General features: G+C 42.6%; 1 protein-coding gene and 1 pseudogene across 3 annotated transcripts in view; one reads left to right on the forward strand and one right to left on the reverse strand.

Moving 5' to 3' along the window:
• Nucleotides 1-4,299: 4,299 nt before the first annotated feature.
• The window catches only part of RMI1 (RecQ mediated genome instability 1), a 42,349-nt gene continuing 22,805 nt past the window's right edge, over nt 4,300-23,843 (reverse strand). Inside the window, exons 1-2 of one of the 3 annotated variants that reach the window (XM_040355525.1) lie at nt 15,527-15,658; nt 4,300-7,865 (exon numbers count right to left, since the gene is read on the reverse strand). In XM_040355525.1, coding sequence (XP_040211459.1) covers nt 6,338-7,852 — 1,515 coding nt within the window. In that variant the 5' untranslated portion in view covers nt 7,853-7,865; nt 15,527-15,658 and the 3' untranslated portion in view covers nt 4,300-6,337. Of the gene's footprint in view, nt 7,866-15,526; nt 15,659-19,247; nt 19,404-23,843 lie in introns of those variants that run through there. The other 2 variants (XM_040355524.1, XR_005750189.1) reach the window with 2 other exon arrangements.
• On the forward strand, nt 22,219-22,328 carry LOC120925170 (annotated as a pseudogene).

The following is a 23,843-nucleotide window of genomic DNA, read 5'->3' on the forward strand; positions in this document are numbered from 1 at the left end:
AGGCAAAATACAGTGGTGTTCCACCTCCACCTTCAGTCGATCCATATACTGTATCTTAGGATCCCCCAATGGCCCCCGGTACCTCAGCAGTGCAAGCACACCCCTCTCAGTATCAGCCCCCTCCTCTCAGCCAGCTGCCACCCATCATGCCCCAGACCCCATTATACCCCCCACCCTCCTACGAAGATTATACACCGTCATCTTGTCATTACAGGCCCATTCCCCAGTCCTTCCCCCGCCCCCCAATCCCCAAGGTGACCAGGAATCCCAAACCTATCACCAGTTGTAATTATTTTCACCATCAATAAAAAATGCATTTGATAATTTCTGTTTGTTTTAATTTTTTTATAGTATGCACACCAGCAGTCATTTACACTCTACTTGAGACCAACAGGTGCTGAGCCCGAATAGGGCCAGCAGAATGCGTTTGTCCCAAGCAGATTGAAAACAGCACCTTTCTCTCTACTTGAGACAAACGCATTCTGAGCTCGAATAGGGCGAGTATGCGTTTGCCTCACGCAGAATGTAATGGACTCGAGAAACAAAAGAAGAAACATGAACACAAAAAGTAGTATCATGCATATTACAGGTTTTATTAAATGAGAAAAGAACAAAATCCAAGCGGATTTAATCAATGTCAACATCTTTTTTAAATATGGTCATCTTGCCATGACACCTCCCCATCAGGCGGCCCTAAGGCATATAGGCTCCCTCGTACCACACTTAATACACCTAGATCTAAAGAGGGGCTGGGGGTCCCTGATCATTGGAGCTGCACAATTATCAGCAGTTTACTCACAATGTGAGTTAGCACCTACGCTATCTCACTCTTTTGCACTTTAGGCACGCTTGCATATTCTGCCTACGCTGCTATCAGAATTTTCTCCCTTAGATCACCTCTTCCATAATCCTAAATCCTAAGTCCCTCCAAATCAGGATATCAATGCTTTAAAATGGTGGACTGATAAAGGGATTGTATCATATATGCCACTTTTTCACATAGAGGCCCGTTTACACTTTCTCATTGTACTACCAATTTAAAGTTTCCCTCTGTTGAGCGTTTTCGTTTTTCACAAATGGCTCATTTTGTTTAGGACTGGGTCTCATACCAACACTCTTTGGCAGCCTCTGTGAAGCAGTTTACTCAGGATCAGGGCTCCAGGGCCTCGACTTGGTAACACCCTTACATGCTGGCCTGGGGGAGGGACCTTGAATGTGAACCAGATTGGTAAGCCAGACTCCAGGTTTCCTACAAGGGGATTTTAAATGTGTCTCTGATAGAAGTGAGTATTAAAGGTGGTTACTTGATCTCTGCTCGTCTGGCCATAAAGTACCCAATTGCATCGGCAGAGTGTTTCAAAGGGATACTCTCTGCATGGCACGAGCCTCCATAACTGGTGGTAATGCCCCATGATCTGGAGTTATTGGAACAAGGTTTTCTGCAAACTTCGCAAATTGACAGGTAACATATTGCCCTGCTCAATGACTCCCTGCCAGGATCATCACGCCCTATGCAATGTTAGATTTACTTTGTACTTTTGACAGCCAAAATCACTATTGGGGGGGACCCTGGAAATCATCTTTTCCATCTGACAATTTTTTGATTTTTTTTAAGTTTTACCAAGAGTAGGGAAGGATCCAAACTCCTATGAGGCTTTTACTGATATCCAGATCTCAGTTATAAAGGACACTTGCTGTCCTGCTGATAACAGTATTACCAGACAAGAATTGAAGAAAAATCTACAACAGAGACAGACACAGAAATAAAATCTGAAAGGAGTTCTTGGCTTGCCTTACCATAAACAGAATGAGATACGGGCGCTTCACTCATGTGAAAACATGTAACCAAATACACATCGAACTTGCACTTATAAAAAAGAGAAGAGGGAGCACCATAAGTGCATCACTATTATTTGGTGTTGGGTCTCTTCATTTTGACTTTATTGCCGTTTAGCTGGATACTCAATTATTTAATGCAGGGCTCGACAAATCCCGGTCGCCAGGGCGACTAGAAATAGCCTCCTGGCGACTTAGAAGGTGGGCAAAAAAAAAATGTCTTTTTTTTTGTGAAGACCCCAGCTCTTCCTTGTGTGAGCTGGCGCCATCAGGTGGGGGCCGTTGGTATTACAAGTTAAGCATTACAAGTTAAACAGCAATTTTTAATGTAATTTTTCACTATTTTCATTGCCATCTTCTTCCCTCTAATTAGAACCCCCAAACATTATATATATTTTTTATCCTAACACCCTAGAGAATTAAAATGGCGATCGTTGCAATACTTTATGTCACGCCGTATTTGCGTAGCAGTCTTACAAGCGTACTTTTTTGGGAAAAAATTTACTGTTGTCTTATTTTTTAATTAAAAAAAGTTAAGTTATCCCCATATTTTTTTAATATTTTGAAAGATAATGTTACGCCAAGTAAATTCATACCCAACATGTCACGCTTCAAAATTGCGTCCGCTCGTGGAATGCCGACAAATGTTTACCCTTTAAAATCTTCATAGGCGACGTTTAAAAAAATCTACAGGTTGCATGTTTTGAGTAACAGAGGAGATCTAGGGCTAGAATTATTGCTCTCGCTCTACCAATCGCGGCGATACCATTTACATATGCGGGCGCTGCTCACGTATGTGTTCGCTTCTGCGCCCAAGCTCGTCGGGACGGGGTGCGTTTTCTGGCTCCTAACTTTTTTTGCTGGCTCCTAGATTCCAAGCAAATTTGTCAAACCCTGATTTAATGGACTAATTATTTGAAGTTTGATGTGTATTTGGTTACAAATTTGCACATAAGTCAAGCACCGCTACCTTACTTATTTTGATTGTCATATCAGTGACACATACACTTAAAGAGCAGCTACACTTTTGGGCCGTACACACGACCGAACATGTCTGCTGAAACTGGTCCGCGGACCAGTTTCAGCAGACATGTTTGGTCGTGTGTAGGCCCGAGCGGACAGGATTCCAGCATACATTTGCCCGCCGGGCCTTTTTCCAGCGGGAAAATATTTCTGGACTTGTTTTAAAACAGCCCGCTGGAATCCTGTCCGCTCGGACATGTTCGGTCGTCTGTACAAACCTACCGTACATGTCCGAGCGCCCGACGCATGCGTGGAAGCATTGAACTGGCAGGGCCGCCCACGTCGCCGCGTCATCGTCATTGCGGCGACGGCGCGGCCACGCCCCGCGTATTGTTTACACGCGGATTTCTGTATGATGGTGAGTACAGCCACCATACAGAAATCCCCGGGCAGACATGTATGGTGAAAACGGTCCAGCGGACGGGTTTCATCGTACATGTTTGGTCGTCTGTACACGGCCTTTTCCTTACAGGGATTTAGTTTGTATATGTATTGGAGGTATCATCATATTCTAACCAGAGGCAGCAACTCTATTTACAAGATCAGCACAAAATACTATGTTCATCTTAAAATCTTTTCGATTTTTTTAATTATCTTAATTTTGGTTTAAACGGGCGCTCTGTGCACCTCTATGGAGCCACGGATGTCAGAGGATGGAGCCCGCTGACATCCGACCCTCTCCGCCAAAGTGTGATGGAGGAAAACACTACCTTTCCATTCAACTGGCTGATCAGATAACAACGGACTCTACGTTCCGTCGTCATCCGATCCCCCATAGGGGAGAGCGGCGTCCTGACGGGTCGGTCTCTGCACAGTGTGCAGAGACAGACCTGTCATCTGCCTGCTCAGCGGGGATCGACGGATCGATCCCCACAGAGCAAAGCGGAGCCCACACACAGACAGCCCCGTGTGAAAGGGCCCTTAGTTGAACTAGATGGGCTTGTGACTTGTTTTTTCAACCAAACTATGCAACTATGTAAAATGTATGCTAAAGGCAGCTGCCACTAATCAACGTTAGGACAACTACTAATGATTTTCAAAAACCAGTGCAACATTATCACAATTTTTCATGCAGTTTACCTTTACTTGAGTATTCCCTTTAAAAAATATATATATTTTTTTTTAAGGCTTCATGCACACTGATGCTCATAAACGATTGTTTTTTGTGAGTTTGGGTGCTTTTTTTTTATTTTTTTTAACAGCCCATAAACTCCCCTCTATGTTATCCTATGTGTCCAAAAACGCTAGTAAACGCTATTACAAAAACGTTAAACGTTGAAAGACTCACTGCAAAGCTACTGGCGTATAACGTTATTTTAACGTCCAGTGTGCAATGAGCCTTAAGCTCAGATTCAGGTCCATTAAGAGTAAAAAGATAACGAAAACTATATGATTTAGTAAGCGGAGAGCCATGTACAGAAAATGACTGCCAAAATCAAATACAGAGGGTATGCATCTTAAATTTATGCTGTATAGGATATACATTTATTTTTAGATTTAAAAAAACAGTACAATATATTTATACTACTATCCATCAGAATAAAAAAACAACCAGTGTAGAAAAAACTATGAATTATAGGTAATAAACATTAGTCCATTATTATACTGTGAACTTTGCACACATTACTTAGGTCTGGAAGCTACATATTATCATGAGCCAAGGTTAACAACATCTGGCACCGATAAAAAAAAAAAATTATGAAAATCCTTTTTGTTTTTCCACTATGTTTCATGCAAAATGTATTCAGAAATATTAATAGGTAATACTGTTTTTTGTATACTGCATAGTGTATTTTAGTATTAAAGCACTGTGCTCAACTAATGAGGACTAACAGATGTATACATGAAAGCTTAAGTGTAGTGTGCGAATGTAAAATTTCAACTACTCTACTTTTTAAAGGAAACTGTACTTCATAAAATATGAAAGCTATGGTGTTAAACAGGTTTTCAAAGCAAACAAGCTAAAAACAAAAATGTAAGAAACTCCTACATTCAGACCAGTGTTATTTCAAGCTTTCCCATGTGAGAAAGCTGGTTTCAAACAAAATGGCTTTTAAATATTGTAAGTGCTTCAGCAATTTAATGCAGATGCCAGAACTTGATCACATTTATACCAGGTAATGTTATTGATAAGTTTTAGGAAAATAGCGTTCCTTAACAAACCTAGTACAATTGAACCTCAAATTTGACAGCCTGGGCATATGCCCAATGAAAGGAAAAGAACATGATCAACAGAGCAAAATCGTTGGCACAAGCATGTTCTTTACAAATAATTGAGTATAGAACTGGTTGACAAAAGCACACAATGCAACAAATGTGATACCCATTTCTAATAAGGCCATGTATGAGTTAATGTCTTCTGAATGTTGCAAGCACCAATTATACACATTAGGGTTGCACAGATACCGTTTTTTTTTTAAATCGGCGAGTACGAGTACCGATACTTTCAATCAAGTACCCCCCTGATACAGAGTACCGATACTTTTTGGTGCAATTTGCATCCATACAAAATGAATGAGCGCAAATCACACTGCAAAAAACGTGATTTGAACAGAATTGTGGTGCGATTCCTGTCCTAATAGCATGCGATTTCACCCACCGCCCGTGTGTGTGTGTGTGTGTGAAACCATTATAGAGCGGGAAGCGCCATCTAGTGCAGCAATGGTCAGTTTATTAAAAATGCTATTACAAAAGTACATATGCTATCAAATCCAAATCTACATAGTATTCCCATCGATGATAGAAAACCACAGCCGCTGGAGAAGTTCCACGCTATACCCATAGGGGTCATTGAGCTTCTCCTCCAGCCCTGTAAGCACTTCCAGTGGCACTGGACACTATGCAGATTTGAATTTGGACTAGATATGTACTTTATTCTGAGTTGTTATAACATCTATATTTAAACTGCCCATTGCTCCACTAGATGGCGCTTCCCTTTCTATACTGGGTCCACACACACATGAGCGGTGGGGAAAATTGCATGCGTTTCGTACAGGAATCGCACTGCATTCCTGTTCAAACTGCATGCGTTTTTTGTATGGACGCAAATTGCGCCACAAAGTATCGGTTTCGGTATCAAGAACATTTTCACAAGTACGAGGACTCATGAAAATACTCGGTATCAGCATCCTTAATACAAATGGTTTCTCCAACCTGTGAAAACTATTTTTGCTTACTGATCATTTGCTTTTGTTATGAATGGTACATTCAGCATACCTAAACAGCGTTGTAATTTAGGCCAAATTGTGGAGAAAGCTCCAGCTCTAAGCCATACAATTCAAGCTAGCCAAAATGTCATTTAAAGGAGATCTTGTAAAAAATTTAAGATTTAAAAAAAGATCCAAAAAAGGTCCTGCACTGCATATTTGTCGGGAGTCTACAGGATATTATACATTCAGACTGTGAAATGTGCGTCTAGCTTTAGATACTAGCAGATTATTATAAACAAAAGGGGTGTTACAAATAAAAGGAAAACACATTATATGTTTACCCGCCTCCTTAATAACAATATAGTTTCTTCAGTGACATCCTCTAAAGCCACAACTGTTGGGGGTTTGCATGAAACAGTCATTATCCCACAGAAGTCAGTAAGTTCTGTTTGACATTTCAGAATTCCAGCCTTGAGTCTGCTCTGCTGTGTAGGATCCTTTTTAAGCTTTTTCATCTCAGGCACTGAAAACCCTATAAGTTTTGTAAGGACATCATTACTGATTTCAACATCCAAGTAACCAGTTCCATCAGATATTTTGGCCTTTATACTCCAAAAGCCACTGCTGCTTGCAAGATTTCCAATAAGAGTCACAATAAAGGCCTTTAGCTTTATCTGATTGCATGTACCACTTTTGTCATTAAAGAGAACAGACAAATAGGTAAATGGAGGAGTATCCAGCTTAACAGATACAGTCTGACTGGTGGATGGCACATTTGGAGCGACAGCTGTAGGAGTACACCTTTGTGAAGAGGCATTCGGATTTCTATTGATAGTCTCTGTGTAATCCATAGACATCTCCTCTATTTCTCTCTGAATTTCTTCCTCCAAAAACAAATCATCGTCTAAATCATTCACTTCCTCAAAATCATCTCGAACGATAACATGAGCAGGTTCATTAGAAGTTGGAATATAGGACTGTCTTGTGCTTGGTATATGTAATTCCTGGTCCTGCAAGGAAACACTTGAGATGTAACTTCTACTATGATACCCACTTTCAGGAATTGTGTTGTTGTTGAGTGTTAATTCATCGTTATCAAGGCTTGCTAACAAATCTTCATCTGATAACCCTAGTGCTTGCTCTATTGCATCCTGTTGCCTTACTGCACTCTGAGCTTGCCCAGATGTCCTCTGTGGCACAGCGTTCTCCTCTATTCCAATCAGTCTTGAAAGAACTTTTACTTGTGAATTCTCCTCTGAAAGGGCTTCTACTTCTCCTCCAAGCACTTTCACATTTTCTGGTTTAAGCAACAGGACACCCAGACGACAACAAATAGTACCCTGTAGCAATATCTTGGTGCCTGGTGGAAGCCCAACATGAAGAGCTGGTACAGACTGGTATTCCATCCCTTGAACATTTTGTGTTCCATCAGTCAGCTGCAGCATGAGCATTCGGGTTGGTTTTGCTTCCCATGGCTGCTGTGTTACTTGGGTTTTAGCAGTAACCTGCTCATTTCCATGTCCTTGTCCTCTTAAATTTTGAAGCTGTGAATATGCAGGTAGGCTGACATCAACCAAGGAATCTATTTGTACGGCATAAAACCCACTCAGTTCAAACTTTAGGGAATCCAAGATAACAGTGGGTAACACAGGGAAATCCAAATCTCTTAAGTCTGCAAGAAGCCATTGCTCAAAAACTTGTTTATTAATCTCAGCCTGAGAGAATGAAGAACCACCATTTTCCTCCAGAATCCAGTTAATGCAAGCTTCTAACCAGGGATCTGGCACTTTAACATGCCAAGTAGATGACAGCCATGTTTTGACTCTTGAAGCATATGTACTCATTTTTGTTGAAAACCTAGAAAAAGGAAAATGAGATATAACATTAAAATGATAAAAACAGTTCAACATATCAGTAATCGTAATGATGAATATTTAGCAAATTAGTAAAACTACTAGATCTTCTTTATTTGTCCCTAATATATTAACCACTTCAGCCACAGACCATTTGGCTGGCCAAAGACCAGAGCACATTTTGCAATTCGGCACTGTGTCGTGCAGCATGGCTCCCAAACAAAATTGACATCCTTTTTCCCCCCACAAATAGAGCTTTCTTTTGGTGGTATTTGATCACCTCTGCAATTTAAATTTTTTGCACTATAAACAAAAATAGAGCCACAATTTTGAAAAAAAAAAAAGCAATATGTTTTACTTTTTGCTATAATAAATATCCCCAAAAAAAAATCTATAAAAAAAATTGTTTCTTCAATATAGGCCGATACGTATGCTACATATTTTTGTTAAAAAAAATAAAAAAAAAATCGCAATAAGCGTTTATTGACTGGTTTGCGCAAAAGTAATAGTGTCTACAAAATAGGGGATCGTTTGGCACCATTTTGGGACCATTCACATTTATACAGCCATTAGTGCTATAAAAAATGCACTGGTTACTGTGTAAATGTGACTGGCAGTGAAGGGGTTAACCACTAGGGGGCTAGGAAGGGGTTAAGTGTGTCCTAGGGAGTGATTCTGTTAGGTGGTGTGGCTACAAGTGACAGGTCACTGATCACTGCTCCCGATGAGTGGGAGCAGACATCAGTGACATGTCACTAGGCAGAACGGGGAGATGCTGTGTTTACACTGGCATCTCCTCGTTCTTCAGCTCGCTAACAAGATCGCGGGACACTGGCGGACATAGAGTCTGTGTGTCCCACGGTCACGGAGCTTATGGCAGGCACTCGCGCATGGCGGCAAATTCAATTGGCGGCAAATTCAAACTGACGTAAATATATGCATTTATCTTAATGCATATCCTTTTTACATTTTTGTGTCCTCCAATGGACGAGAATTATTATTTATTTATTTTTTATTTTATTTATTTTTATGTATCAGCCAAATGAATGGAAATCATAGCAAGCATCAACCGCTTAGGGACCGCCACACATACATATAATGCGGCAGGGCAGCCCTTAAGCGCAAAATCACGTACCTGTACATGATTTTCTTCGGCTCTGGGGTGCTTATGCGTGCCGCCGGAGCCCCGCTCAAGCTGTGATTGGACACAGCAGGAACCCATCAGCGGGTCCAGCGGACCGAATGTCCGCTGGAAACCCGGTGATTGTTGCAAGAGAGGCAGAACAGCGGTCTGCCTATATAAACAATCGCTGTTCTGCTAGTAAGAAAGACAGGGATCTTGCGTTTCTGCTGAGCAGGAACACGGATCTCTGTCTTTCTTCAATTAAACCATACCTCACACAGTAAGAAAGCACTCCCAAGGAACACAGTTAACCCTTTGATCGCCCCTGATGTTAACCCCTTCCCTGCCAGTGTCATTAGTGCATTTTTTTGTAGAACTGATCACTGTAATGTTACTGATCCCCAAAAAGTGTCACTTAGTGTCAGATTTGTCCGCCGCAATGACACAATCCTGCTAAAAATTGTTAATCGCCACCATTACTAGTAAAAAGTCCATAAATCTATCCCATAGTTTGTAGACGCTATAATGTTTGCGCAAACAAATATACGCTTATTGGGATTTTTTACCAAAAACATGTAGCAGAATTCATATTGGCCTAAGTTTATAAAGAAATTCTATTTTTTACATTTTTTTTATTGGATGTGTTTTATAGCAGAAAGTATATATTAAATCGGCCTTTTTTGATTATAGCGCAAAAAATAAAAACCGCAGAGGTGATCAAATAACACCAAAGGAAAGCTCTATTTGTGGGGAAAAAAGGACATCAATTTTATTTGAGTACAACCCCAAAATTGTCAGTTAAAGCAATGCAGTGAAGTATTGCAAAAAATGGCCTGGTCATGAAGGGGGGTAAAGCTGAAGTGGTTAAGGACACAAGGCTTTTTGTCAAGCTTATTACTTCAGCATTCAAAATAGGTGCTTACATATGCTTATTTTATATGATTATATTCATGCTATTTTCACCTTAAATATATATGCAATATATTTTGTTTTTCAGTTTTCTAAAACCAAAATGCATACCTTTCAGTATTTCAAATATGAACCTCAAGGGTAAAATTGAATGCTCCCATCTAACCTGTCCTACAACTTTGCTCAAAGTTAACACCTTTTAAACTGCTTTGCACTTATCAATTGCTAATACACAAGAACAATGTCCTTTTACCATTGAAGGCAATTCACAATAGAAGAGTTTATTTACAAAGACAAATTCATTTAAATGGGCAATATCAAAAGTTCCCCAAAGTATTTTGAGAATAGTTTTGGACTTTACTGGCATGAAAGGGAAAACACTCTGATTCATAAAAACACGCACATTTTTTATTACAATAATACAATAAAATTCAGGAAAATGTAATTATTCAGGAGTGGGAAAGATAGCAGTGGTAACTGAACAAGTAGAAAAAAAAAGATAATTACAATTTACAACCAACATGATTATATCATTGAACTACAATAAACGTATTTAGTTCACAGCTTAAGTGCCTGTGCATGGTAAATAGGATACCAAGGAGGGCCAAGGGAGGTGACAGTCCAAAGAATTACTATATAAATAATAACATTGTACTCCAATAAGGCAATGAGTACAACCAGTAAAGATGGGTAATCAAGCCCACAGACAGACCACCATACCAACAACAAGGGGCCCTCAAACTCTACTCTACAAGGTGCATAAATCTATTAAATCTACTAAAAAGATAAATAAATACACGATGTGTAGGGAGGACTAGTTAAAGCGGTGGTTCCCCCTAAAACTAATTTCTAACAATAGATTCGTAAGACCCGTTACACTGCGGGTAGGCTGGCTTTTTTTTTTTTTTTCGTACATACCGAGATCTCCCCGTCTCCTCCCTTGGCGGTGGGCGTGCCTAGTTGATTGACGTTCCTCGGACGGGCGCGTACGTGACGTCACGACTTTCCGAAAGAAGTCGGCTCTATACGGCGCATGCGCAGCGACGTTCGGCTTCTTTCGGAAAGTCGTGACGTCACGTACGCGCCCGTCCGAAGAACGTCAATCAACTAGGCACGCCCACCGACAAGGGACGAGACGGGGAGATCTCGGTATGTACTAAAAAAAAAAAAAAAAAAAAAAAAAAAAAAAAAAGCCAGCCTACCCGCAGTGTAACGGGTCTTACGAATCTATTGTTAGCAATGTGTTTTAGGGGGAACCACCCCTTTAAAGCGTTTGTTAACCCCCAAAAAAATTTATAAAAATAAATAAATGGATCCTGTCCCCTTAAAGCATGTTATACAGAGCAGTGCTTATGCCATGTAATTTGGCCCCCTGTATCACCTGAAATACCTGGCTTATCCTGCCAGTTTCTACCCTCGTCTCTGTACACTGACCACCACATATCAGGGCTGCTAAGCCCCGACACCGTGGTCAGTGTACGTGCCTCCGTCATACGTTGCTTTTTGCATCTCTCCCTGTGTCTTCCAGCCCCCTCCCCTACCTGCCTGTCAGCTCTCACTAGCGCTGCTCTGCTCCTCTCCCTGCTGCTTTAAAACAACCACATCTTTATATCATCCCCTCTGTCACATAAAAAGCTGTGTCTTAGTGCCTGTGCTTTATAAAAAAAAAAAGCCAAATTCTACAGGTTTTAAACAGCGTCTTCCAGCGTCACATGACTTCCAGTGTTACATGACTCCAGGCTCTGTGCTCCTCTCCTACCTGGCTGATGTCAGCAGGGGAATCTCTGCCCCGCACATGGAGAGAGCTGAGAGCCTGGAGTCATGTGATCACTGGAAGACACTGTTAAAAACAGGTAGAAATCTGCCTTTTTTTTTTTTTTAAATAAAGCACACTAGGATACAGCTTGTTATGTGACAGTAGGTGATGGTATAATGATCAGTTAGTGACTTAAACACTTTAACCAGGCACTAATATAGCATGTTCCCCCATGGGTAAAACAATGTTGCCAACCTTATGGAGCTGCAAACGGAGTGATTTAGCTAGATTCAGGTAGAGTTACGTTGGCGTATCAGTAGATACGCCGACCTAACTCTGAATCTGCGCCGACCTAAGTTTAAGTGTATTCTCAAACAGAGATACACTTAAAGCTATCTAAGATACGACGGCTTGCGCCGTCCTATTTTAGGGTGCAATATTTTGGCTGGCCGCTAGGTGTTGCTTCCAGGGCTGTGGAGTCGGAGTCGGAGTCGAGGAGTCGGGGGAAATTTTGGGTACCTGGAGTCGGAGTCGGCAAACAATGCACCGACTCCGACTCCTACTAAATTTAGATTGGAATTTAAAAAAAAAAGCAAGTTTAAATGTCCCAATTCACAAAAAGTTATAATTAATGACTTCTCTACTGTAAGAATAAAGACCAATGCATGCAGTGCCTCACGTAACCGCAAAACGAACACGTTAAGTGACCGTGAAGAAGCATGCTTTTCATGTGCTTCACTATATGGCACGCAACGCACAATTAGGAGCTGCAATACTTATACTTTCCATAGTGTTGTGTTCTGCTTTTACAGGGAACGCAGCGTCCATGTGTAACCTAGCCTCTCACTGATAAGGGATTAAATAAATATGTTTTTTGCAGGACTAGAGAGTGAGACACTTGTATAAGTGAAGGGAATGGAGGGCCAATAGTTCAAGACTGAAGCTGTAAACCATTGGAAAAACTGCTGTCATTTAGCTAAGGCTATAAAAACTTGTAAACTCTGATTGTTAGCTTAAACTTTAAACATGACTATGGGATTCTCCTAGGAAAATCATGTTTTAGAATAAATGCCCCTTCCTGGATCCTCCCACTGCCCTATCTTCAGCAGCAGATAATAAAACTTTGTTTTCATTGTGTTTGTCTTTTGCTTAAACTGTGCAATACAGTAGACTGTTGGCTTCCCAGCCAGTAGTCCTGTGGTAGGTTGCGTTTCTTTTTCTCAAGGAATGTATAAAATACATTTGCATATTAATACAGAGGAGTCGGAGTCGGGGAGTCGGAGTCGGAAGTACATAAAACTGAGGAGTCGGAGTCGGAACATTTATCTACCGACTCCACAGCCCTGGTTGCTTCCATTGCGGTCGGCGTCGAATATGTAAATCACTAGATACGCCTATTCACGAACGTACGGCCGGCCGACGCAGTACAGATACGCCGTTTACGTAACGCTTTATCAGGCCTAAAGTTATTCCAACAAATAGTTGGAATAGTAATGTTAAAGTATGGCCGCCGTTCCCGCTTCGAAATTCGAAAATTTTACGTCGTTTGCGTAAGTCGTCCGTGAATAGGGATTTACGTAGTTTACGTCCACGTCTAAATCAATAGGCCCGTGCGGCGGACTTAGCCGCAATGCACACTGGGAAATGTAGGCGCACGGCGCATGCGCAGTTCCAAAAAAACGTCAATCATGTCAGGTCAAGCCGCGCCCGCCGCATTTACGCTACGCCGCCGTAATTTAGCAGGCAAGTACTATGTGAATTATGTACTTGCCCAGCTAACTTACGGCGGCGTAGTGTAAACACGCTAAGCTACGCCGCCGCAAAGTTAGGACACCCTACGTGAATCTAGCCAATAATGTATAACTGAAATAATATTGCATTGGACAGGGCTTGACAAATTTGCTTTGAATCTAGGCACCAGCTAAAAAAATTAGGAGCCAGTTTTCTTTTTAACCTACAAATCTTACGAGTTGAACATGTAACATGTTCCCAAAGATGAACTTATCGTTTAATTTTTATGTTGCATATTACGCAAAGGTCTAGGTCATAGGTGACGCTTTACTAGGTCATCAGCATTCCGGTAGCAGCCCAGGTGCCAGGATGCAACTTCTTGTCGCCATGGCAACCTGGCACCTGGACTTTGTCAATCCCTGACATAGAAAATATCTATATCCACATAGGACTAGATAAAAAAACACAAACAGGAAAACCACTAATTTAGAATATGATATTAATTTCATATTAGAATATTACAGGGTTCAACATTTTTAAGTTGTAAGCTACTAGCCAGGCCTCAAGGGTTACTCGCCACCATTTTCCCCACCCAACGCCAACCCTGCCCCACACCCCTAAACACGCCCACATAAATTATCTCATGAAATTACATTTAAATGTTTTATGCAGAATTAAGTAATAAAAATACATTTTAACAACAACTTTATCAGTGCCAATCAATACAGCCTCACCTGTGCCCAACCATGCAGCCTACCTGTGTCCATCAATGCCGGATCATCAGAGTGCCCAGGAACATCACTGTAACAGCTTTTATTTCAATTGCAGAGTGTCCCCGTTGCTCGCTGTTACATACCGTCCAATGGACTTTGATATACGTCACAAATACCCAGTATGAGATGGGTGCAATGTCTATCAAATTACCCGGGCCAGGAGGCAGGCTGCATGCAACAGCGAGTGTGGGGAACACACGGCAGTTGAAATGAAAGCTGTAAAGCTGCTTTCACACCGAGGCGCTTTGCAGGCGCTATTGCGCTAAAAATAGTGCCTGCAATGCGCCCGGAAAGAGACGATCCTTTCTATCCAGTGTGAAAGCCTGAGGGCTTTCACACTGGAGCGCTGCACTGGCGGGAAGCTAAAATAAGTCCTGCCACCCGCATCTTTGAGGCGCCCCTGCCCACAATGGGGTAGCGCCTCCAACCCACCCGCAAAATGCTGCAAAGAGGCGTTTTTGCAGATGGTTTTAACCGTTTTTCGGTCGCTAGCGGGTGTTAAAACTGCAACGCTACTGCCCGAAAATCATGGAAAACAGAACAGTAACACGCCGCTAAAAATAGCAGCGTTTTACCGCCAGCGCTTCAGTGTGAAAGTAGCCTTACAGCAATGTTCTGCACTCTGATGATCCGTTCGGCTCTCTCTTCCTCTGGGCAATCACTGGGAGAAGAGCTCCCATTTTCCACTCGCAAAACGTAAGTAGGCGAGTAGAAAATTTGAGGGCTGTAATATCATATTTTGACTGTAAATCTGCTCCGATTTCTTATAAAATTCTGCTCAGTCACACTGTACAACCAGGAATGCCATTTTACTGCTTATTCGACTGTTAAATGGAAAGTGGTGATAATGCCAATTCCCTGTCCAGTGAGATAGTGGAAGGCACTGCATAGCATTCTAGTTAACCAAAAAAGTGTCACCTACCTCGTTGTGCTTGAGTGCTTACATTTGTATTTAAATTATGTTTGCTGCTAGCGATTTGCCTGGAGTTAAGCATTAAAAAATTACTATTACAACAAATTATTGCAATCTAATAACGGTAAATGTTTAATACATGTAATGACAATATTTGACATGCCTTTATCAATACTTTTCTACATTACACGCAGGTCAACCTTGTTCAGAAATAGTGAAAATGGTGAGGATTGTGACAAACAATATCACTACAGGGGTGCTTACAACTGTTTCATAGATTGCCTAAGGAGATTTTGCTGCAACTGCTCAAGCAACCCAAATAATCTTATTGTTAATCCCACTCCATGTCTTGTCTATTTTGAACTGCATTTTTATTAAGGAAAAACAAATATAAATAAATGCATGTAAAAAAAAACACGCACACGCAACACACACACCACAAATACACAAAATAACACACCAGAAACCACGTGAACCCTGCCTAACTGGATACAGATACCAAACAGAGTTTTCAGGATAGTTGTCCTTTAGTTACCCAATTTAGGCTTCATGTACACTGGACATTGTTCAACCTCTCCTGAAAGATTCAAATTGACAGCTAGAAACCAGCATCCAAAAACGGCCGTTTAGACGTGTTACATGCAGCGTTTAGTCGCATTTGCGTCTAGAAGCGTTTGAAAAAAAAAAGTTTTTTTCTTAAAATGAAAAACGTCTGTAAACAAAAAGCTGCTAAAAACGCGAGTTGCTGCATTTAGCCGCGTTTGGTGCTTGAAATGCCTCTAAACACAGCTTCTGAATGCATTTTTTTGGGGTTCCAAAAAAAGCCTGTATACTCAAATGCCTAGAAATGACTATAAATGACCCTGTGTACTGATAAAATAACAGAGGAGAGTTCAGGAGCAGTTGAAAAAAAATGCCCAACAGCTACTAAACGTCCGTTTACCAGCAGCAGTGTACATGAGGCCTTATTGGCAACATAAAAGATGAGGTTGTGCTACGCAAACAGATACCAAATATGTCAAGCCTTAAAGCTCCCCTGAAATGGTGATAAACTTCAGTACCCTAATTTTTTCATAGGTAACGCTTTCAAATTCACTACAGTTTATCAGTTTAGAGTTTACCTTAACACTAAAATCTCAACATCTCCAGACATCCATGATCTAAGACTAACCTATCTAGCCCTGTAAAGAAAATATCGCTATACATACCGTTTCTGAAGCCGGTCCGGTCCCACGCTGAGCTGTCAGTGGTGGCTTCACAGTGGAGGTGGTTGCAGGGGAGGCAGCCGACAACATTCATTTCACAGCTGTTGTCTAGCAATTTATTCTTTACAGGGTTAGATAGTTTAGTCTTAGATTGTGGATGCCTGTAGATCAGGGGTGGGGAACCTTTTTCTGCCGAGGGCCATTTGGATTTTTGTAACATCATTCGGGGGCCGTACAAAATGATCAACTTAAAAATTAGCCTGTTATAGCGGGGATTAAACGTGTCCCCCCCCCCTGCATCACTGGACCCCTCTACATTACACAGCACCCTGCATCACTGGACCCCTTTACATTACACAGCACCTTGCACCTCTGGACCCCTTTACATTACACAGTACCCTGCATCACTGGACCCCTCTACATTACACAGCACCCTGCATCACTGGACCCCTTTACATTACACAGCACCTTGCACCTCTGGACCCCTTTACATTACACAGCACCGCACCTCTGGGCCCCTTTTACATTACACAGCACCCTGCACCTCTGGACCCCTTTACATTACACAGCACCCTGCATCACTGGACCCCTTTACATTACACAGCACCTTGCACCTCTGGACCCCTTTACATTACACAGCACCCTGCATCACTGGACCCCTTTACATTACACAGCACCCTGCACCTCTGGACCCCTTTACATTACACAGCACCCTGCATCACTGTTCCCCTTTACATTACACAGCACCCTGCATCACTGGACCCCTTTACATTACACAGCACCCTGCACCTCTGGACCCCTTTACATTACACAGCACCCTGCATCACTGGACCCCTTTACATTACACAGCACCCTGCATCACTGGACCCCTTTACATTACACAGCACCCTGCATCACTGGACCCCTTTACATTACATAGCACCCTGCACTGTGCAGGACATTAATACATGAGTTACCATGACCATTGACCAGTGCAGGACATTTACCTAGGGTTGCCACCTGTACGGGATTGACCCGGACAGTACGGGGTTTGAATCATGTGTCCGGGTCTCCTTCCGCCTTCTACCCGGACACATGATTCAAACTGTACTGTGGCTTAGCTGGTGGAGGAACACTAGTAGTTAAAGTTGGTAGGGGAAAGTTCTTATCCTTATACAGCAGTTCGGACAATTTAATCTGAGCCCCAATGTCCTCTTCTATACAGATACACTGAGTAATGTAATTGCCGGGATCAGCAGCACAAGGATTACTCTGCAGGGACTATTTGATGGTTTTCGGGCTCAGGCGGAGTAATCCTTGTGCAGAGGTTCTCAGCAATTACATTACTCAGCCAGGGTATCTGTATAGAAGAGGACGTGGGGAGATTAGATTGTCAGGACTCAGAACTGCTGAATAAAGATAAGAACTTCCCCTAATGACATTGTGATTTTTTTTTAATATGCAGCATGGGGGGAGGGGGTAAATGTCCTGCACTGGTCATGGTAACTCACAGTGCAGGACATTAATACATGAGTTACTATGACCAGTGCAACTGTGTAGGTAGGACATTTACCCCCTCCCCCCGCCGCCATGCTGAATATTAAAAAAATCACAGACAGTCATCACCGTTAATAATCTTCAGACTGCATACAGAATGATGCAGTCTGAGGATTATTAACTTTGATGACTGTCTGTGATTTTTTTAATATGCAGCATAGCGGCGGGGGGAGGGGGGGTAAATGTCCTGCACAGTGCACAGAACATTAATACATAAGTTACCATGACCAGTGAAGGACATTTACCGACCCCCCCCCCACGACATGCTGCATATTAAAAAGATCATATTCATCATGATTAAATGTAAATATGATGAATATGATCTTTTTAATATGCAGAATGTGGGGGGGGGGGGTAAATGTCCTGCACTGGTCATGGTAACTTATGTATTATTGTTCTGTGCACTGTGCAGGACATTTACCCCCCCTCCCCCCGCCGCTATGCTGCATATTAAAAAAATTCGCTGTATTTCATGATGCTGTCTGGCTGCCTTTCTTGCTGCTGGAAATGGTTCCTCGTCGGTGGCGCTGGCTCGTCCTCTCTATGCTCCTCCCATCAGTGCCATCCCAGCCAGCATGAATGGTGATCCCCGCCCGCCGTGAGTGACGTCACGCCGCCGGGCGGGGCTGTAAACCTAGGGAAGCATCTTAGCTGCAGTGCAATGGCTGGAGGCTGGCGCCGGCTAACAGGGGCGGGCCGCAGGAGCGGAGTTAATGCTATTGGTTGGAGGCTGGCGCCGGCTAACAGGGGCGGGCCGCAGGAGTGGAGTAAATGTATTGCTAAACACACGGACAATGAATGAATGATCGCCATGATCATCCATTCATTGTCAGTGTGTTTAGCAATACATTTACTCCGCTCCATAGTGACAATCGGCGGCGGTGTTTTACAATCGCATGGGGGGCCGGATTAAATGATTTCGCGGGCCGCAAGCGGCCCGCGGGCCGCAGGTTCCCCACCCCTGCTGTAGATGTAGCCATATTAGTGTTAGGGTGGACTTCTACTTTAACCTTGAATAATGGTCCTAGAATTATTCTCACTCTGACATGGGGAAAACAAAACCAGAAGTGACGTTATACATGTGGCATCCAGGATCTTTCTAGGTAGGGGATATTCAGTGAACAGATGTTAACTAGTCTCTACCCAACGACACCAACCATGTGCGTCATAAGCCCGCAAGTTTTGACAACAGAGCACAGGATGCATGGCAAAAAAGGCTGCACTTCCGGAGGTCAAGGAAAGCGACTGGGCAGCTGTAAAGCCCGCTGCCACCAAGGTATGCCATACACAATGGGTGCTCAACCTGTGGCCCCCCCCCCGGCAGTTGCAGAACTACAAGTCCCATGAGGCATTGCAAGGCTGACAGTTACAAGCATGACTCACAAAAGCAGAGGCATGATGGGACTCCACAGCTGGAGGGCGTCAGGTTGAGCACCCATACCATACACTTATGTCAGTAAACCCAAGCTCTTTTTAAAGCAAGGGGACCAGTACCCAAGATGCTAATGTTCGGCCAAAACAATGCGGTCCCAGGAGAAGGAGACAAGTGTTCAAGGCTCTATCTTGTTTTATGACAGGACAAGGTGTTTGCAGAACCTATCCAGGAGAAAAGCAAATTGTTTACCAGATTTTTGCCCAGAGTTGAGCTTTAAGCTGGAATGTTAATCACACTCTACATTCAATGGGTTTACATTCTAATGACACTTCTAAAATGTATCACAATCAATGCAAACAAAAACTGCTAAAAAAGTTACACAAATCATTCTTATGGATTAAACCATGCCCAATAAATATAAAAGCATACATTAAACCACGTGATTGCAAGAAGCCTAAATTATAAATATAATGGATGAAACAGTATGCTTGTCAATGATTGCCCATGTTCACGTAATATGAGCTATAATAAAAAACAAAAGGCAAACAGATCACCAATAATGCAAGCAAGTAAATTATGTTATCTTCCCGAAACACATGTTTACCCTCAGGAATGGCATTACAACAGACCTGTAACATGAATGGGAATCTGTGCATTATGTCTGTAGCCAAACTAGGTTTTACCAACATAGTAATTAGTGTGGCAGTCACTGGCTGGACAAAGTGTTACGCAAAATCTGAACAACGCTTTGTGAACAAACCAGTATGATGCGCATCTCAAAGATTTGTTTGAATCTGGCCAGGTAGCACAAAGCTGAAAGGCGAGTAACCGACAAAAAAGAAAACAAGGGATGCATGACAAATTACCATAGCCATGTTTACCATTGCAACCTGAATATCCTTGTATCAATTTGCACACAAATAAAATAAATGAAATGTTTCAATGACTTAAGAGAAAGATAATGATGCAGACAAAAAGCGTTTACCAAAAAAAAAAGGAGACAATACAACTTGTGCAAGGACTTAGAGGGTGAAAAGAAAAGGGAGTCAGTTTTCGACCACAAATGTAATTTTCCAACACTAGGGGGAAAAAAGCCCCACTACAGTATATTTTTAGGCTTTTACTACAAAACTACCATTGTGAAAACTGCAGTAAGGTGCTGTTTACAAAGCAATTTGAGTGTTTAGCAGTGTTTGGTCAAATGAAAGCCAACATCTAGTTAGATTCTATAGGATACTGCACACTAATGCTTTTGGTTCCACTGTAAAAGCTGAAGACCTCTTGCACACTGCTGTCCAAAAACAAAATTTTTAGGCATACAGGTTTTCTTTTTGCCGATTCTAAAAGCAGACTATTGTTTTCAATGTGCCTGTATACACAGTTGCGTAAACATGCAATGTTTGTAGAGAAGTAAAAAATAAAAGTATATATACATGTGCACAGAAATCTGAATCGATGGTCAGTATTTTATGCACATATGTGAGCAAATACACACAGAGGGGCAGATCCTCAAAGAAATTACGCCGGCGTATCTCTTGATAGGCCGCGTAATTTCAAATTTGGCGCGTCATATCTTTGTTTTGGTATCCACAAAACAAGATACGGAGGCATCTGTGTTAGATCCGACAGGCGTACGTCTGATCTTAGATGCAATTTTTCGGCTTCCGCTAGGTGGCGTTCCCGTCGTAATCCGTGTCGAGTATGCAAATTAGCTATTTCCGACGATCCACGAACGTACGACCGGCCGTCGCATTTTTTTTTACGTTGTTTCCGTTCGGCTTTTTCCGGCGTATAGTTAAAGCTGCTATATGGTGGCGTACTCAATGTTAAGTATGGCCGTCGTTCCCACGTCTAATTTTGAAAATTTTACGTCGTTTGCGTAAGTCGTCCGTGAATGGGGCGGGACACCATTTACGTTCACGTTGAAAACAACGACGTCCTTGCGACGTCATTTGGAGCAATGCACCCTGGGAGTTTTTACGGACGGCACATGCGCAGTTCGTAAATTAAATGAAACACGTCCCTTACCCACCCAATTTGAATTCCGCGCCCTTACGCCGCGAGAGATACACTACGCCACTGTAACTTACAGCGCAAATTCGTTGAGGATTCAAACCAAAGCCAAGTAAGTTACAGAGGCGTAGCGTATTTGACATCTGCGCCGGGCGCAGCGTATGTATGTGGATCTGCCCCAGAATGTAATTTTAAAGAGGGTAAAATTCCAATTTCAGAGCTAGAATGTATTTATTATACTTGTGTACACACAAATTTGCACAAAATAAATGGAAGAAATGTTGGCCAGAAAACGGACGTTCAAACATGTGTACCGTATGCAAGTACTGTAAAGGAGACAAATGTTTAATAGATCTGCAAAAAAATCCTTTTCATATGAAGTGTTTTTAGGCCAGGTTCACATTACAAAGGGCATCTGCCAGAGGCGCTTTACCGCTCCGGCAGCTGTCCGTTGCCGGCTGCGGTACGGGGCAGTGTGGGGAGAAATTCAGCGCAACATGACTCTTTTTTTGTGTGCAAACTTTATGTGAAGTGTACAAAATATAAACTTCATTCATGACAGTGTGAAGTATACTGTTTGATGCCCTCTGCCATGCCATTCAGCATGGTGCGCTGCATTAAAATGCAGTATGTCTGCATTTTTGGACCCCTAGGCTGTGTTGTAGTGTGAATGGGACCACATAGGAAACAATTGTTTCCTGTGTGTCCTTGTGGGGACAGGCGTTCTATAATGCAGTAAAACATCTGTCACTGCATATAGTGTGAATTCAGCCTAATAGTGCAGCATTCCTGCCAGAAGTTGCGTTCTAAAAATTACAAAGATTCAAACTCAACCAGTTCTTTTTACGGAAAAAAAAAAAAAACTGACTCATGTCTGGGCTGCCTTACTGTAAAAGGTTTATAAACCACTCTCTCTTGGTTGCTAGGGGTGCTTTGAGCAATGGACAATGTCTAACTTTCAGACCTTGTCATGTTAAAGGATTTTTTTATTTTTTTTGCCTTGGTACATATCTTCTAGAGTCCATCGCTTCTCGGCCTTTTGGCTAAGATCAAGTTTAGTATCTGTTCTTATCAGTTGCCAAAGGAGGTGCTATGCTACTCCCAAGTGTGGGGAGGGCAGATGCAAATCCAATGGTGTCATTGCAACTGGAAGGGCAGTTTCGGTAGGGATTCGTGTCTGGGCACCTTAAGAGACGTCAGTCAGGGTCAAGTCTGAGACGTCCGGAAGGGAGCTCTTGGTGAGGATGGGTGCTGCATCGGGTCTGGCCTTTTAAGCAGGGTCTTTTTCCAGCCTTCTGGCTGGTGTTGGTGCTGTCCCTGTCAGCGATCTGGTGGAGGAGCTGGTACCGCCCTTTGAGGTCGGGGCAGTCCCAGGCAAATCTGCCGGATTGACGGGGGCCTGGAAGGGTTAGTATTAGTGGAGGCCATAAGGAAAGAGCGGCTCTCCCTAAGAAAACTAGAAGGGCTCTCCGACGGGGACGGAGGGCTGCACTGACCCAGATGGGGGGTTGGATTGAGAACATAAAGCCTATGGTGTATGTGCCCCTGGAGTGGCAGTCCAGGGGTTCCGTATAATCACTGTGAGTGAAGGTCACTCTAACTTATGGCACCCCGGTCACTACACCATATAAACGCTTTTTTAGCACCTGCCTCCTGGGCCAGGCCTTTTGGCTAGGACCGGAGGAATTTTTTATTCCTGGCCACTTTCACTCTCCTCTACTTCCTTCCCCCCCCCACTTTCTTTTATTTATTCCCTTTGTCACATTTTTGTATTTTTTTGTGTGACTGGTAAGGTGTAGGTCCTCGGGCCTGCCTTGAAAGTCTTGGGAGGGGGTGGACATGGCTTCGTTCGCCCTCTCTCATGGGGTCTCCCTTTGGGGGAACCCCACTTAGTACTTGGGTGGGTCTGTTTCGGCAGACCCTCCAGAGAAAGGGGTCTGTCTGGTTTCAGCCAGATGGACCAAGTGTATGTACCCTTGTCCCCGTCTGGAGTCTTACACCCCAGGGGATTCAGGGCAAGGCCCTCTGATTTTAGAGGGCTTGTGTACACCCATTGCACATTTTTGTGTCACCTCTGTATGTTGTGCACATTTTTTTGGCACCGGGTGAAGTTTTTTTTTTTTAATCAAACACTTTTTATTATACCATTTCTCAAGTAATACATATATTTGTACATGCCTTTCAACATCCCATACAATACAATTGAAATACATTGTAAAAAATGTAATTCTTATAATATGGCAATATACGTATATATTTTGACTATAATTTTTACTACCCTCCAACCCCCCCCCCCCCCCCCCCCCAGCCTTTTCTTCTACTCTCTACATAAGAAGTTTATCTGTCACCAATTTTGGTGGTGCAAGGCTCGGATCTCCCAACCAAGGTTGCCATATATCATCAAATTTACCCACTGCCTACCTACATTTATAGGCCAGACGTTCTCTGAACAATAGGGAGTTAACGTACGTAATCCATTGCTTCCCCGTGGGGACCACAGGTGCCATCCAATAATAAGCTTTCCAGCTAGGTACAGCAATCTCGTTAACATAAAATACCTTCCTTTCGTATATTTTTCAGCTTCAATAGCCCCAAGCAGATATACCAGAGGGTCCAATGGCCACTCTGGTAATACACTGAGAGACTTC

The sequence above is a fragment of the Rana temporaria genome, chromosome 1, assembly GCF_905171775.1.
Source record: "Rana temporaria chromosome 1, aRanTem1.1, whole genome shotgun sequence".
Lineage (NCBI taxonomy): Eukaryota > Metazoa > Chordata > Amphibia > Anura > Ranidae > Rana > Rana temporaria.